General features: G+C 38.5%; 2 protein-coding genes across 2 annotated transcripts; one reads left to right on the top strand and one right to left on the bottom strand.

Moving 5' to 3' along the window:
• Positions 1-524: 524 nt before the first annotated feature.
• On the bottom strand, positions 525-7,679 carry tmem144b (transmembrane protein 144b). The gene is made up of 12 exons (XM_044364273.1): positions 7,449-7,679; positions 7,122-7,289; positions 6,857-6,979; positions 6,154-6,253; positions 5,890-5,970; positions 5,648-5,726; positions 5,329-5,408; positions 4,521-4,639; positions 4,083-4,202; positions 2,774-2,871; positions 1,141-1,194; positions 525-872 (listed from the first exon to the last, which is right to left on the bottom strand). The coding sequence occupies exons 1-12, from the start codon at positions 7,537-7,539 to the stop codon at positions 789-791; spliced, it is 1,197 nt and encodes a 398-aa protein (XP_044220208.1). The 5' UTR covers positions 7,540-7,679; the 3' UTR covers positions 525-788.
• Positions 7,680-7,771: 92 nt separating this feature from the next.
• Positions 7,772-16,072, top strand: gask1b (golgi associated kinase 1B). Its single transcript, XM_044364271.1, has 4 exons — positions 7,772-9,837; positions 11,154-11,371; positions 12,797-13,023; positions 14,565-16,072. The coding sequence occupies exons 1-4, from the start codon at positions 8,949-8,951 to the stop codon at positions 14,770-14,772; spliced, it is 1,542 nt and encodes a 513-aa protein (XP_044220206.1). The 5' UTR covers positions 7,772-8,948; the 3' UTR covers positions 14,773-16,072.
• The last annotated feature ends 409 nt before the right edge of the window (positions 16,073-16,481 follow it).

The raw sequence follows: 16,481 nt of genomic DNA, 5'->3' as shown, positions 1-16,481 counted from the left end.
CAGTGTTCAGTTTTTATGCTCCAGATATCTGGAACAAACTCCCAGAAACTGCAGGTCTGCTGCAACTTTCAGTTCTTTCAAATCAAGGCTGAAGACTTTTCTGTTGTCATTACTTTTGATTAAATCAAATTTGAGGCTTTTGATTAAGATCTCACACTGCACTATAACTTTTACTCTCCTGTTTTAGGTCTTATTGCATTTTGTTTTTTTATATTGCTTTAACATTTTGTCTTGATGGCTTTTATGTTCTATATGAAGCACTTTGAATTGCCTTGTTGAAATGTGCTATACAAATAAACTTGCCTTGCCTACCAACTTTGTGATGAACTATGAACCATCCACACTGCTTGTATGTTCAAACACACACAGAGTTCTACAGGGAGAAGACTGGCATGCAAGTACACAGTTGTGTTCAAGTGTCTTACTTGTTTTGATAGCAGGATGTCTGAAAAAAAACATTCTGAAAAAAAAAAAAAAATCATCTTCTCACCCTTCTCAAAAAGCATAAGGGTGACAATTGTGGACACATTTTTCAAAAATTCTTTTTAATAGCTTAATCTTGCACAAATACGAACAAATATCAAGTGTTGACACACAAACAACCACCGTGTCTGTTTAGTGTAAATAGAAATGTGCAGTATCTAAGTATAACAGTCATTCTAAAATGATTGTGAGCGACGTGTTAAACAAGTACAGGTATCAGCATTTTAGCAACAACTGAACAAAGCAAAGGTGACAAAACATATTTTCAACAACAAACTAATAAATCAATCCATCAGCAAATTTCTTCAGAGCTTTGAGATGGCGGTCAACAAGGAGCCGGTCAGCACGGCACAGGAGGCCAAGACGAAGATGAAACAGTTGGCTAAACCCTGGGGGCAAACGGGTGTTTACCATCAACTGGACTAAAATGTTTCATTTGTAAAATGTTCAGTTTTGTGGAATTCATTGATCAAAGCTTCCCCATCCCAAACGCATGAATGTTTGGGATGGTTGACCTTCATTTAGAAATGGTCTAAAGTTATGTTCTCCTTTGTAAACTGTTGCTGTACACTTTCTAAGTACATCATGTGTTAGAATTAATATACGGCTGAAGGAATGAGATTATTGATCATGATCAGTGTTTTTTTTTTCCCTTACCCTAATCTCTTTGAATACCAAGGATCCCCACAGTGCTGCAACCAGACCGTATCCCTACGGAGACAAAAAAAAAGAAAAAAAAAAAGGGCTGTTTCACGACAGATCATTGATTCAAATAATTCACTTTTAATCAATATTTCTACTTTGAAGAGTTTAAGGTATTTGAAAAGTTTTTGTTGAAATTACACACATTATTTCAGTGATAAAAGCTCACTGTACACTGAAGGATCAAGTCTAAAAGCTGAACATGAATCAATGTGTGCAAGGCTCGTTATGTCTTGTTGTATCCATTGTGACAAGAACAAAAGAGCAGATGGATGTTGAGGCAATTCAAACAGACAGACAAGACTGACATCATTCATGGACTTCATTCATTGATAATTAACAAAAGTACTAGGGTATTGTGTGTCTATATAGTTTTACAAAAGCCTAAGCCTATTTTAACAAATCATACATTTAACTGGCCTTTTTTCAATATATTTGACTGCAGTTACATTGAACAACAAGACAAATATCGAAAGCCCTGTTAGCAGCCTGTGTATGCAATGACTGAAAATGTTGGACAGGACAAACTAAAAAATAAATGTCTCTACTGTTAGGGTCTTTCAAAACATTTAACAGGAAAAGGTTAATGTAGGAGTATTCAAGGATATGTGATGAAGGATTGCCATATTCTTTCCACACCAGGGCCACAGAATGGAAATATTGTTCAATGGATGAAATAGCAATAAGTTAGGAGCAAGGTATTTCTCAACAAGCTTGTGAATGATATCTGATTAATTTTGCTGACGCCGTCACAAGCAGGACAAAATTTTCCCTTAACCAACACTTTCCTCCATGAGATCATATCAAACTAATGGCCAGATTTTTGTGGTCCCGAGGGTATGAATCGCAACACTTTGTGACCTGTTGACATTTTTCCTACAACACCATTTGGGCAAAAAAAAAACAACTCAGCTTGTACACAAAAATGCTCAAAATCTAATGTCCAGATTTACTGAGTACAGTCATGCTTTTCTGGGAATGAACCCTTTTCCTTTTGGACACTGCACAGGCTGTCCTGTAGCATCACCATCAGGACAAAATGTTAACAGACACTCTAGTCTAATAAGTTTATGATGAAATCTGCTGAGCACATTTATGCCCTCAAAAGTGATAAACCATTTTAATTGGAATGACTGTGTGCCCAATTCTGGCAGCACCACACTCAGGACAAACACATTTTCTGCTCCTTGTTTTCTAAGTATCAACATTTATACATTTATGCCATTTTGGGCACATGTAGACAACATTTAAACTGAACTCTTGTGAGCTTTTAATTGGGCAATTAGTGCATCGGTAATTTGAAGGAAAAGTTGAGAGAGATCTGGAGATTAACCATTGTAACCATATCAAGATGTGAAGATTTCAATCCATTACAAAGCAGAAGAAACTGAAACTATCTGCATGGCTAGATATTACATGGGGCAAACAAAAACATTTATGTGTAGTAACAAGTGAGTATCAAACAAGTTAGTCAGCTTCACAGGAAAACTGTTGTGCAATGTTTATACATCATGTTCTTAACAAAACATCTGAATGTATTAATTACCATTACATAGCCCATAGAGCTGTCAGGACATGATGTACTTACTGCAGTTACAATAGGAAAGGTAACGACTGCACTCAGGTAGTTATTGGCCAGGAACCAGCAGTATGTGGCCAGTGCCCACATCAATCCAGACAATAGACCTAGAAGCAAAATGAGACAAGAGTGCATCCATGCTTGAATCAAAATTCACTAGTGAGTGCCAAGAATTAAATGTAAGCATTTATTAGTTTTCCTAGGCTCATAATCAAACAGCTACAGTAGCTGGTAAGTGGTTTATAAATAAAAAAAAAAAAAAAGAGTGGCTCCTTTTAATTTTCAGTGAGTAAATGTGTGGACATGGTGGTCAAGCCCTCCTTTACTGCCATGAAATTAAGGTCCACCCTGGAGAGCCCACTCAGCCAGCTGCAAACCAAAGGAAAGCTCTAAACTCACAAGCCACACTGTGAGCTGGGCTTGGACTGGGGTGGAAATGTTTGCCAACAGCACATCCAACCACCCCCTGAGCGGATGTGTTTGCACATGCAGCTTGGCACAGGAAGTGGTTGTATTTCCTCAGCAACAGCTGATTCCTCTTCTCTCAGTGAGAGTCAAACTGGCTGCTACAGTACATGGCAGTTCAGTGGTCCACAGTAATAAGATCAGCTAGTGGAAAATGGATGTCTTGGCCATGTCACCCAGGGTATCGACTCCCTGTCTCAGCCGAAGGGTGATAGATCAGATGTCGACTTTGGGGCAGCAGCTCATGGTTTGGGCGCTGATGGCACAGAGTGGTGAAAACAAGTGGTTCCAAACTTTTTGGCTTGTGACTCCTTATCACAGAGAATGGCCTCAATGTGGACATGAGTTATGAGAAGTTGCTCTTCTTAGATTTTTAGAGGCCTGGATAGGTGAACCAAAAAAAAAAAAAAAAAAAAAAAAATCACTGGCAAAAATCATAAAGTGGAAAAATTTCCAAGTACGATGAGAAATTAAATCCGTTTCTGAAATCTTGTTTTAAGCTTTTTCCAGATATTAGTGTCTGTGTCTTGAAAAATGAAAAAGACATATGCTGCTCTAGAGTTAAGAAAAAAAAAAGAAATGTTATCACTGCACTGGCAGATTTTTCCCCTTAACTAAACAAGACTTTAAGGACTCAAGTTACAAGCCAAAAAGGAGATTTTGCATCTTGTGACCCTTCAGATTTATCTTGGGGCCCCTGGGGGTCCTGACGACTAGAGCTTCTATCAATGCCCACAAGGTGAAATGGCTGTACACTTTCTACAATTAAACTGAAACCTTACTAACAGTTATCACAAAATTGAACATGATAAGCTGATCAGTAATCCCACAAGCTTGTCTTTGATAAACATACCTGGTAGGATGGCTCTGGAGTAGACTCTGGGCCTGTTATTCATAGCAGCACAGTAGATGGCAAAATACACTGTGCTCGCAATAAAAATGCCAGAGCACTGCGCATGAACATAGTCAAGGTCTGAGCAGAGATAGAAACAAGAAGGGACACTTTTAAATCATTTGTGTTTATCCCCTTAGGTTTGCAATAAAAAAAGAGACTAATATCAATTGCATTCCTTTGTTTTTAAAGGAGGTAGAGATTAAATTATACATTTAATTGTCAAACAAATCCTTTAGCTACCCCACTGACTTTACAGAGCAGTTTAGGAAAGGATATTAAACCTGGTTCTTAAACCTGAGGACATTTTAATCTTCCCACCCCCCAACTTTTCTTCACCGTCTATTAGTAGCTTAAAGGTCTTGAGTGAAGGCAGTTATTGGAAAATTGAAAGCATACCATAGATACTGGCTCCATGGAACATGCTGTCATGACACAATGAATGGCTCTTAATGTAGAGGATGGGTGCAAAGGAGGACCCGTACATCAGGCCCGACACAAAAGCAAGCAGGCAGCCTCTGAAAACACAAGGAGACTGAGAAACTGCATAATGGATGGATTTTATATCTTCACTGACACATTGTTAAATTTATAAAACTAATTTCGCCATTGCATACAAAGCTGATGAAAATGGATGGAATGAGAATAGTTTGCATGGGTATAAAACTTAAATATTTACAGTTTATATTTTAGTAATCCATTTTCAAAGTGGGTAATGTAGACTATACATCACCTACAACTACTGTAATTATACTGACTTGCAATTTTAAAGTCTCATTATGTTGGCATCATTATTTTGTTTTTGCTCTTAATGATTACTGTTTGATTTAAACTATATTGTGTTTGAATGCTTGCTTAATACATTATTTTGATGCTGGAACTCATTTTACAATCGTTACAATCATTAAACTTGTTTTATAGTCATTTATAGTCATGATTGAAATACAGTCTTATCTCTCAGAGGATCATGTTACATTTAAAACCAAGCTGGCTGGCAGCTGTAAATTAAATAACTAAGGCCTTTTGTGAAAGCCTAAGGCTTAATTTAAAATATTTAAATTTGATCTTTGCTTCATCCTCGAGGAACATAGCTGTTGATAATTTAATCAAAATTAAGGTTTCATAAGCTCTTCTAATTGTCTTGGCTTTAAACATGTAAGCACAGTATTTGTGCAGAGCCAGCTGACAGCTAATGATCTGAGCTCACATGAACCGCCTGGTCTTTGGTCTGATGACATCTATCCAGAACTCTGAGGAACTTGGTCCATAGCTGCCTGAATTTGTTCTCTGTAAAAAAAAGGAAAGCCATGCTAATATGGAGTCATGCTGTCTCTCAAAGCAATGACATCATCACAAAACAGAATAAATTCAAATCACAACTCAGTGACAACCAAGTGGCAACAGTTGATTGTCCTTCAGATTCTCCTTGAGAGAATATTGTTGAATCTAAATTACTTTGATGTCAAAAATGACTTCCTGAAAAGGAGGTGAGAAAAATAAACTCAACATCCAATCAATGTACTCACCCTGTCTATAAGTAATGGGATTGATTCTGAATTGGGATGCAGCTCCACGTCCGTTTTCACAAAGAAAAAGATCAGCCCACTGGAACAAACACACAAGTCATGTCTGTCATTAAAAGACAAACAAAAAACTTGAAAATGACGTGGCAGCAAGCAGCTACGACCACATTTTGTTTTTGTAGCAACAATTAGACACTTGCACTGCCAAGAAGGTAAAAGATGTTACTTGCAAATTTACAGTTCACCTGAGCAGACACAATCCAGCTCCACAATAATTTAATATTGGCTTAGAAACATCTTGAGCAGCGATCCCAAACCAGCCAAACCTGTGAAAGAGTCACGTTCAGTCATCACATTTGCATTTACAACATCATTTTTGCCTTCATATTCTTTCATATCCCTGAACCCCACATTCAAAATATCAGTTAGCTTCATCCAAAAAGGTAAAAGAGAAATAAAATGCAGTCTCCAGTCTGGCAGACTGAAGAGACTACATTCATTTGACTCACCTTGAAGAGGCCCAGCCCATCAACAAGCTAGAGGATCCCCAAATTAAAAACCCAAGGCCAAGGCCGATTGCTTTCACAATTGGAACAACTGTTATATTCCCTGCAGACAATATGGGAAGAGTAAATAGCAACACAGATGTTTTCATGTCTTATCCATTTTACAGTAGAAGGTTTGCTGGTGGGAAGCCAGTGAGGGCTCTAGGGAGTGGTGGGACTGGGGAGCACTATTTTTTCCTCAGCGCTCAATCAACTCTAAACCTAAAGATTTGTGTTTTGTTCCAAAAATAAGTTTGAAAACTCTGGGTGGTAGGAATGTCGCCATTCCATACTACTTCTGACCATGTTTTGACTAAAGTAAATTTGAGTGACTTTGACACACCTTGTATCATTTCTGTCTTTTAAAAAAAGAAGAAAAAAAAAAAGGTAAATCACAGTTTTTGAGCCAAAATACTCCACTGTCAACAGTAGAATATAAAATGCACTTTAATACATATGAAATCAGGACAGCTGTTGGTGTGTCTACCAACATCATCGTTTTAAGATCTACAGTACTTTTAAGTTACCCTACAGCAGATGGACTCAAGCTGGATGTTTAAGAGCATCTGCTCCATCCCAACATCCACCTGGATACTTGAAGGGAACCCAATCCAGTGAGACCAACCTGTGCACAACCTGATAAAGTTTTGCCTTCATGGGACAATACCTGTAGCCCAGATCACACCTCCAAGCATTGCAAAAGGGTAGAATTTGGGCGACTGTAGCATCAAGTCTCCAACCATAGATACCATCCATATGGCTGCACAGTTTATCCACTGGAAAAACATTCCTGTGAACAGAACATGGGCAAAGTCTAATGTAAGTTTACAAAGTTTTAATTATTTAAGTTGAAATAACTTAAAATACTCGTTAAGCTTATGGACATATTTGATGTTAAACACTTGCAAATTAAAGAAACTGTTGATGTTTACCATCTCCTGTTTCTATCCTTTTGACAGGAACGAAATTGCTTCCATACAACAGCACAGCAACCACATTTGCAGCAATCCCATAGGCGAAATGAGTCATATTGGTGGAGTTTAAGTTGAAATCAGATGTTTCCAGTTTGCTAGTTGCAGCGTTCTCGTTACCTTGACCGTCTGGAAAAGAAAATGCATAAAAAATGACACACACTAATTAATTAAAAAAGGTAACAGTCGTGTCTACGTCAGGAACATTGACATCCAAGGTTGTCAGTTTCAGACAACCCACCAGTCTGCAATCTCACATTCATCACAAACTAATTAGAGTTTACGTACCTCGTTCAGCGGCGTGTTCAGTGCTATAGCAACTCACTATGAATAACGTGATAACAAATAAAAGCAAATGTGGACATTTTACTTGAAGCATGTTAAACTAGATGTCTTTTTTCTTGGGTGTAGCCGCTCCACAATGTTAAAAACCGCTGGAGGCCGTGTGAGTCCGCAGGGGTGAGGCGTGGAAGTCAGCCAGGTGCTGCCAATTATCTACTCAATCAATCTCACACAGAACGGCTGCAGCAATGGATACATAAAAATGGAAACGGAAATAATATCAAAGAGAATATCACGAAGGCTTTCACTAAGTCTGTTGTCTGAATTGATTTTTTTTATCCTGACCTAAATTAAATCACAATTGGGTTAGTTTATTATTTTTTTATTTGTGTATATGTGTGTGTTGCGCAGTCAAATAGGCTAGCAAAAAGTTGAGAAAATCTTTTTTTTTTTTTTTTTTTTTTAACAAATTTCAAATTCTCTCTGGGTCAAGTCTTCATATACAACTTAATCATACTACAGGTGGTAGTTTTACGCTCATAGCCTTAGGGTAAAATAGCAAATAAATAAATAGCTTCAATATGGTTGTTGATGACTCATTCGCCTGGCATCTGCTAAAAAGGACAGAACCTTTCTGGACTTCAGTAGACTCTCACACCAACACAATAGATCTATATTTAAGCCTGTTTTTATTCAGGTCAGGAAATCCTGTAAATGTGCTGCTGCTGCTGCTGCTCTCTCTTTCCTCCCACAGGAGCAAATATTTGTTTCCTGCCCTTAAGTGTTTCCTATACCCTTCATTTCTACCTGCTTCACGCCTCTATTATATGCTGTTGGATCTCCACTCAGCCAATTAAGAATTAAGGAAATAGACCAGCAGATGTCGCTTCAAACGCATGGATGTATAATGGATCTAATCTAATCTTACTTCCTAGACTGGGTTTAAATTTGATCAAATAATATTCCCATGAAGTCTAAAACATTCTTATATATATTAATTTGTCCAATAATTCTTATAAAATGTTAGCACTCATTGACATTTTCATCTTTAAATTGTGCTGATAGATAGACCATCCAAACATGGTATTGGACTGCTTTTGTTTCTCTTTATTTAGAACTTTATAGCTTTTTTTATTTTATTTTTTTCAAGCTGTGTTTACACGGAAATCCCTTGCTTTGTGAGATTCAATCAAATGAGGTGTTTATAATGTATGCTGACATGGGCTCTGAATTGAACAGAATCATAAGGTCCCTTCAGTAATTATGCATATTACCGTTGGTCCGGTCTCTATGTGAAAGGGAAAAAAAGGGGAAAAAAACTTGTTAAGTTCAAGTTGCTTCATGTTGGTTTGGAGGTTGGTTTCCCACCCATCCACTGCGCAGTTGTCTCCGTGCACTATATGACCACAAATCCTCCCTTCCAAAATGAGTTTCGGAAGTTTTGCGCTCCTCCTGGTTTGAGTTTGGCGCAAAAGACACTCAACCATGATAATAACATAAGTTCTAATGGGGAAGTCTCGCTTTCACTGGCTGTGCTTCTCTTTTTTAAGATTGACCAGCAGCTTTTGGAGGGGCCCTCTTTCAAAAAGGAGTTTAATATTTGCGAGCGTATGTGTTGTTTATTTGTTTTTTATGGTCTCACAAATTGGATATTCGCAGCAGCACCGGGACAGAAGGACTGATAGAGACAAGTACCGACACACCCGCGGATTGTATAATTTGGGGATTAGTGATGTTCTGCCAGACTCTGTGGATTTACAGACCGGTGCGAGTTTTGTGGTGCCAACCCGGTCCAACGTGGTGTACATAACACTCAGGTCGAAGCGTCTGAAACCAGCAATTATTCGAGGTACAATCAGACCAAAACTGAGGAGAAAAGTCAAAAGAAATAAATCGCCTAATTCATCTTTTACGCAGAACAAATTTGCCATTTTGGAGCGAGACTCGGGCCTAATTAAGCAGAACTTTGCACCCAAGACTTCTTGGAGAGAAACCAGTGATGTAGATTATAAATCTGTGGTTATTATCCACAAAGCACAAGTCGATGCAGAGGCAGACTCTCATGTGAGCTCTATCCGAATCTACAGTCAGCGGGCACCGCCATGGTTCAGCGCACAGGACGTCAAAGCCATGCGCTTTCTTGCGGATGCCAAAGTTTTGCGCATCAAAGAAGTTTCTCGTGGAGACTCCCAATCACTTCTGATATTTGAGGGTGAGACAGACGTTTCACCGTCCACCCAAAAACACACAAAACGGAACAATGTATGCGAGGGACAGTGTGGAGTTATTAACAGTCCCGTGGACACCACTGAGGTGTTTGCTTTCCATTTGGACAGGGTGCTGGGGCTAAATAGGACGTTGCCAGCCGTCAGCAGAAAGTTCAGATTTTTACAAGGTAGGTCAAACCTCACAAAGACAAATTGTTTTATTATCTGACATACAAATGTGTTTCATTGCAACGAATGATGAATCATTCCTGTGTAAAACTGCACGCCAGTGATGAACAGAGAGAGAGAGCGAGCGAAAGAGAGAGAGAGAGAGAGCTCCACCTGCACACTGTTCTTGATAAAAGAGTGTCGGCAGGACTGTTGTTAAGACCACATGACTCAGACTTAGTTCCTAGGAGACCAGATTGAGACAGGAGCCAGTCCAGACATACTGTATGTCCATTAGTCCACATGTTTCCATAGCTAAAATAGCACTGTAGTAAGGCAGGTCATAGTCAAAAGAGGCATGAGACTGAGGGAATCCTCATTCTTTTTATACCTGACCTGAGTCATGGGGTGACAGCACCCCCAATGGGCTTTCATTTTCTAATCTTAGTGACAGAAAAAAATAGTCTTGATATCAGATTGAAGTACAAAAGCTGCTCTATATGTTAAAGTCCCTAAAAGCATGTAATACAATGTAATATAAATCCACAGGATAGTTAAATAGATGGTTATTGCTGCACATAAAGTTCTGAATTTTGCACTTTCCACTTTGCTGAAACTGTGATAATGACAGCACACGTATGTAATAAACTCTTCCAAAGGTATTAGGGGGGCATACAGGAGGTGATTGAGCAGGTGATTATTTGTGGTTTGTTTGTTAGTAGTTTGATCAAACAGTTTCAAAATGAGTGTTGTGTAAAATGAAAGTATAAGATATTTATAAATGTACTATTGACAACCACAAAGAGGATTTTAGTCCAGATTTGCATCCTGAATAGTGAAATCCTTTGTTTGTTTAGCTTTTTGTTGCCTTGGAGTCTCACATTAGGTGCCAAAGAAAATGTTGCAATACATTTTGTGTGTTGTTTGAAAATGAAAACATCCTTCATTTAACAGCCCCAACCATCACCAAGGATATTGAGCTGCGGTAGCTACATTCAGTAAATGTAGGTCAACATTTGCTGGACTCTCTGGGAAAAAACAGTCTCTACTCTTCCACAATTACAGTTATACAGTGAAAGTGCCTTTGAGCAAGGCATCCGCAAACAGCTTTTGTGGGTCTGTTCAATTACCAAAGGTAGAAGGATGCAGTTATACTGGGCAGCTCACTGATGTGTATGTGTTAAAACCAAATGAATGTCAATGAGTGCACAGCTGATAAAGTGTCTGCATTGCTCAGCAGGCTTTTCCTGGATAGTGATAAGTTAAAAACACACAGAGACTCAACAGTTGCTGAAACCTGATCATACAGTATAGTCCTTCTATCCTCCCTCTTTAGACGGCCAGCCCAGTCCAGTGGTGTCATGGGATCCCTCGCTTTACCCAGAAGGCCTGGCAGCAGGCTTGTCCACCGTGAGGTTAACATGGGGGGAGTACCAGAGCTCCCTGAGACAAAGGTGTTGGCATAAAAACAGCATCCCAAAACCAGAATCCGGCTGCTCCACAATCCATCACTATGAGTGGAGCAAACTAGCTCTGTTTGATTTCTTGTTACAGGTAACAAAACTCTATTTGAAAAATGATGATTTAGACCACCAGATTTGCTAAATGCCACATTTCTCTGAATGTTTCACTGTTCTTCAGATTGCTTTTGTGCTGTTAGACCCTCCCCAGCCTTCTCTGAATTCCAAAAATGCTTCATAGATGACATTTTGCAAACATCCCTTTGTCCGACATCAGCAATATGCTCCAACAGCTGTTTACTAAACATTCTCAGAGGAATTGTCCCTTGGCTGAATAGATGTCTTATTTCCTGTGTGGGAGGCTTGGATCTCCAGATCAAATTTTAGCATTGAGAACACATCTCCGGAGAATTCATCAAGTCATCCCTTGATCATGAAGGAACATATAGAGTGAGACTTTTAGGCACAAATGAACTGACTATAATCAAGCAGTAACATAATGTTTCACGTCATATCAGAGAGACACTGTCTTGCCCTGAACTGACTTTCACAGGCTGTTAACTGCCCAAGTGAAAACAAGCCGAGTTGAATGCAGAAGCCAGTGTCCTGTGGTTTGTCTAACAGCCACAGACAAGGCTCTAAAGAAACTCTTACTTCATAGACATGACTGAGAAAACCTCCAACATCTCTTTCTAGAAATATTAAATCAATATTTTCTCAATAGCTACAGTCTCAATAGCTCATAATAAGTCCCTTGGTGGTGATTCTAAGAGTTTCTGTTCCCTTAAGAAAATAGTAAGTGTTAAAGATGATCTTTATTTTGAAGTTTGTTGGCTTGATGGACAGGTATCCTGGAGGCAATTCATTTTTATCATAATTCATGCCTTGGTGGATGCTCATCCTGAGTCGCCCCCATCCTCAGGCTTCACAAACAGGTGGTGAAAGCTGAAAACTATAAGAGACATTACATACATAATACATACAGATGCTGCATCCTTGGTTTTACACCATCTAAATGCTCTGCAAATCAAAAGGTTTAGCACATTGAGAGAAATGGATGGGTTAGAGGTGTAGTTGGGGTTATGGGTTGCCAGTCCTTGAGGAAACAGGATTCATGCAAGAGGAGGTGTTGTCTGATTGGCTTAAGAAAGTCCCCTGTGCAATCATGTCACTCAGCCATCCGGGGCTCTAATTTATGTCGATATCTAATCAAATAAACCAGAAGCACTTGAGCCAAAGAGGCACCTGCTGGATTTATTTAGTGTTTTCTTTGCCAAACCATGTCAATTACTTTAGCTTGTAATAAAACAATTATGTAGTCAATGGGGTAATTAACTGGGAGCCAGTCACTGGCAAGATAAATATATTCAGGGCAAAAAAAACCCTGCTGTGCTTGCCAGGGTCAAACACATAAAAAAATACCAACCTGAAAATCCATAAATGTCAGTCCCAACTGTGATTGTACTATATTTTTAATACTTCAACTATTCTCTTAAGAAATATGAGCCCTCTTTTTCAGATTCACAACCGTCTGGATCAGAGCTGTTGTGGGTTCAGGCCCCGGCAGGAGGATGAGTGTGTTGGACTGGGCCACCATACTGAATGTGGTAAACAGGACCACATACAACTGGCAAACATCATCCACAGGAATCACAACCCTAGGCACCTGGTCTTCACCAACAACAAGGGTTACTTCGACCGCAATGAGGACAATCTGGACTTTCGGCTCCTGGAAGGAATAAAGGAGTGAGTTTGGATCAAAATAGTGATGAAGATGTAGTTTTCTATAATGTGAGAAATACTTGTTTTCTTGTATTGCTCTATGAACAGATTATGTTTGTTGTGCATTAAGACTGACAACTGCAGTGTGTCTTCCCAGAAACAATGTCCTGGTTAGTCTGGTTAATTCACGTACCTCACCCAACAGCTGACAGGTTTCAATGGAAATTTAACTTTTACACTTATCTTTTTTAAGAAATAAAACCATCCACAGCAAAGATTGGTTACATTTGGTTTTGGCACAAATGACTGATGGACTGATTGTTTGGGTTGTTTTTTTAAGCAGGTGTTTTTCAGAGATCTTTTGCTCTTTTATATCATGGTCAGAATTTCCAGCATGCAAAACTGAACAGTATGTACAGCTACTCCAGCAGCTTTGTGAGACTGCTTGGTTCTGAGCTAAATGCTAACATCAATATGCTAATGTGCTCACAATGGCAATGCTAAGATGCTGAATTTTAGCAGGTAATGTTTACCATGGTCACTATCATAGTTCAGGTGTGTGAGCATGCTAACATTTGCAAACTAGCACCACAGCTGAGGCTGATGGGATTGTCATCAGTTTTGTCAAAGCATTGGAAAAATTGCAATTTGGACCTGATGATAACACTAGATGAAAATTTAAGGGATCATCAGTTATTGCAATCCATCAAGTTATTACAATTCATCCTGACGGGAAGACCAAAGTCATTAGGATTCATCATCTGGGGTCCTTGAATGTGTGTGCAAAGTTTAGTTTCAATCCATTCAGTAGATGTTGAGCTATTTCACTGGTTAACTGAAAATTTTGACCTGCTGGTGGCACTAGACAAGTGTCAAGAGATCATCAGTGATCATTCATTAGAATTCATCCTTGGGGAGCATATACAACATTTCTTTCTTTTGCTAGATCAACACCTCTTCATTTTTCTCAAATTGAAGTTTTAGTCAAGCTATATAAACATTCTCAGAGGCAAAGCTGATTGATCAAGGAAAGAACTATAGTTGTCTGATTTTAGGTTAGCACCTGAATGGCAAGTTGTAGTCACCATATGAAATAAAGATATGTTATTTGCATTTACTGTATTTGTAACCACAAATTAACACCTTCAAAGGCCAACGCCTGTCTTGAACTCTCATTGGAAGTGTGTTTAGTTCTGCATAGCCTAAACACATACAGAGGGCAGCGGGAAGCAGGAAAACATGTTTACTGTAGTTTGAGGTTATAGGGATATTTCTAACTGAGTATTTGGCATCTTCCCTTGTTGTTCTTTCACTACAGCTGTTACAGCTGTGAAAAGGCATGCAAAGTAAAATCTGAATGCAACACTATGAGCTGAGATTATTTTAGGCAAGTTTGACTTTTCTGTTTTTTAACGCCTTTATTTAGGAAAAAAAGGTTTCACCCATTTAGATCCATTCTTATTATTTCTGCTCCCAGCCAAGAGCAGCAGTGTCTCTGAGAGATGTCTGAGGCTAAACCTTCAATATGTCTCTACCTCTCTCTGACTTTCCTTCTGTCTTTCCAGGCTTCCGGAGCAGGCAGTGTCGGTGCTGAAGAGCAGGAGGCTGAGAGAGAAGCTCCTCCAGTCTCTATTCTTGGACCAGACGTACTGGGAGAGCCAGGGCAGCCGGCAGGGCATTGACAAGCTGATCGATGTCATTGAGAGAAGGGCGAAGGTCCTCCTCACTTACATCAATGCTCACGGGATCAAAGTCATCCCAATGAATGTGTGATGAGGTTCACACCAGTCAAGTGGCCAAATTACTAAGAAAATTAACAGTTTTATCCCTGTGACTTGGCTGTGCCCTGTCACAATGTCCTTTTACAAGACAGCAGACTTACATTTTCTTGGCTGGTCTGGATAAAAACATCAGCTAATGTTGAAAATTGTCAAATATAATGTAATTAATGCCATTTTTTCATATCAGTTTATATAACAGGAACATGAGAGCATAGATATCTGTCATGTAAATTGGCAAAATAAGATATGTTTTTTAAATCTTTTTTATTTTATTAAATATAGAGTATAATGATAATATCTATATAATATTTATTAATTGGAAATAATTTGAGACCACATTTCACAAGTTTACTATTACCTAAATGTGTTTCCATACTGTCAATGAAGGACTAAGTTACTGTACCCCTTATTCTTTGAAAATAGCATAAGTTGTATTGTTACGGTGTTGTTGATGTCATAATATACCTGTATACAGAGAGGTAGTACCTATAAACCTGTCATTTGCAGAGCATACTGAGAGAGACTAATTTTAACATTTACAGTGGGAATGATTTTACTTAAGGAAACTAATCAGTTCCTTCCTTCTTTTGAGTCTTTATTTCTGTCCTCCCCAGAGGCACATATACTGCCATCATTATGTAAGGAACATGCTGCAGTTGTGAGTTTTGCTTCTCCTGAGGCCCTCCAACAAGTGTAATTTGCATTGTGTATGAATGAAATGTAACACATGAGTTATTTTCTTCACTGTTCCCCAGGTGTTTGGCTGGAATGAATATATTGATAAAGCTGCCTTAGTGTAGCTATCAAGCCACGGGACAGATCCGCTCGGCTTGATTGGGGTCAAACATAATACATCGAAAAAAGATTTAAATTTGCAATTAATTCAATTCAATTAATCTCAATTAGCTATTTAATCTCATATACAGTCTATATAATACTTTTTATACAAAACTCCCAGGAAGGTAAACAATTCACACTTATTTCCAGTACAGCCTCACCTGTATAATTTCTTTTTTATGTATGTATATTCATTGCAATATCATTCACTTATCATGATTATATATTATGAAACATATTTGCAATGAACAGGGCACAGTGACTGTACATTATAAACTGAAGAACTTGAAGAAGTCACACAGTGTTTATATGCACTCTTGTTTTAAGTTTAACTATAAAAAAAAAACTACCTTTGCTGTAACAATTTTCACTGTATTTATTTATTTTTATACTTCCTTTTTAATTGTTGAAGAAGTGAACATCACATGATCAATAAAAGCAATTTCTCTCAAGCATTTGACAGTTGAACAGTAGAAGAATTTTGAAGAGATAGGAACACCATTTTCAGTCACTGATAGTGATTTTTAGCTTTCATTTAACTTAGTTGAGTATAATTTGGGTTTGCAAGAACATTTGACTTTCTGTGATTTGTATTTGAATGACAAATAATTATTTGAATTATTTGTCATTTGAATGAAATGACAAAGCCACCATCACATAACTATAAACAGCACACATAATCTATAAAAACACACAGGCAAAGACATTTTTTCTCAAGTCTACAGCCAAAGCATGGTCAGAAATAGTCTGTGGCTCTGACATTTGAGCCGGAGCGTGGTGTCTGCTTTTCATGCTGTCGTAAGTGTGCTTTGGGCTCTCAGAGTCGGAGTCAACGGGGCTTTGTGGGTTATTTTCTTGTGTCCG

The sequence above is a fragment of the Thunnus albacares genome, chromosome 10 (assembly GCF_914725855.1).
Source record: "Thunnus albacares chromosome 10, fThuAlb1.1, whole genome shotgun sequence".
NCBI lineage: Eukaryota > Metazoa > Chordata > Actinopteri > Scombriformes > Scombridae > Thunnus > Thunnus albacares.
Note: the sequence above shows the minus strand (reverse complement) of the source record. Positions and strands in the feature narration are given on the sequence as shown.

Excerpts from the sequence above, each read along its gene's own strand:
- tmem144b (XM_044364273.1), bottom strand. The coding sequence starts at position 7,539 with ATGCTTCAAGTAAAATGTCCACATTTGCTTTTATTTGTTATCACGTTA. Across the intron at positions 7,290-7,448 it reads TGAACACGCCGCTGAACGAG|ACGGTCAAGGTAACGAGAAC; the intron begins GTACGTAAACTC and ends TTTCTTTTCCAG. Across the intron at positions 1,195-2,773 it reads CCTTTCCTATTGTAACTGCA|GGATACGGTCTGGTTGCAGC; the intron begins GTAAGTACATCA and ends TTGTCTCCGTAG.
- gask1b (XM_044364271.1), top strand. The coding sequence starts at position 8,949 with ATGGGGAAGTCTCGCTTTCACTGGCTGTGCTTCTCTTTTTTAAGATTG. Across the intron at positions 9,838-11,153 it reads AAAGTTCAGATTTTTACAAG|ACGGCCAGCCCAGTCCAGTG; the intron begins GTAGGTCAAACC and ends CTCCCTCTTTAG. Across the intron at positions 13,024-14,564 it reads CTCCTGGAAGGAATAAAGGA|GCTTCCGGAGCAGGCAGTGT; the intron begins GTGAGTTTGGAT and ends CTGTCTTTCCAG.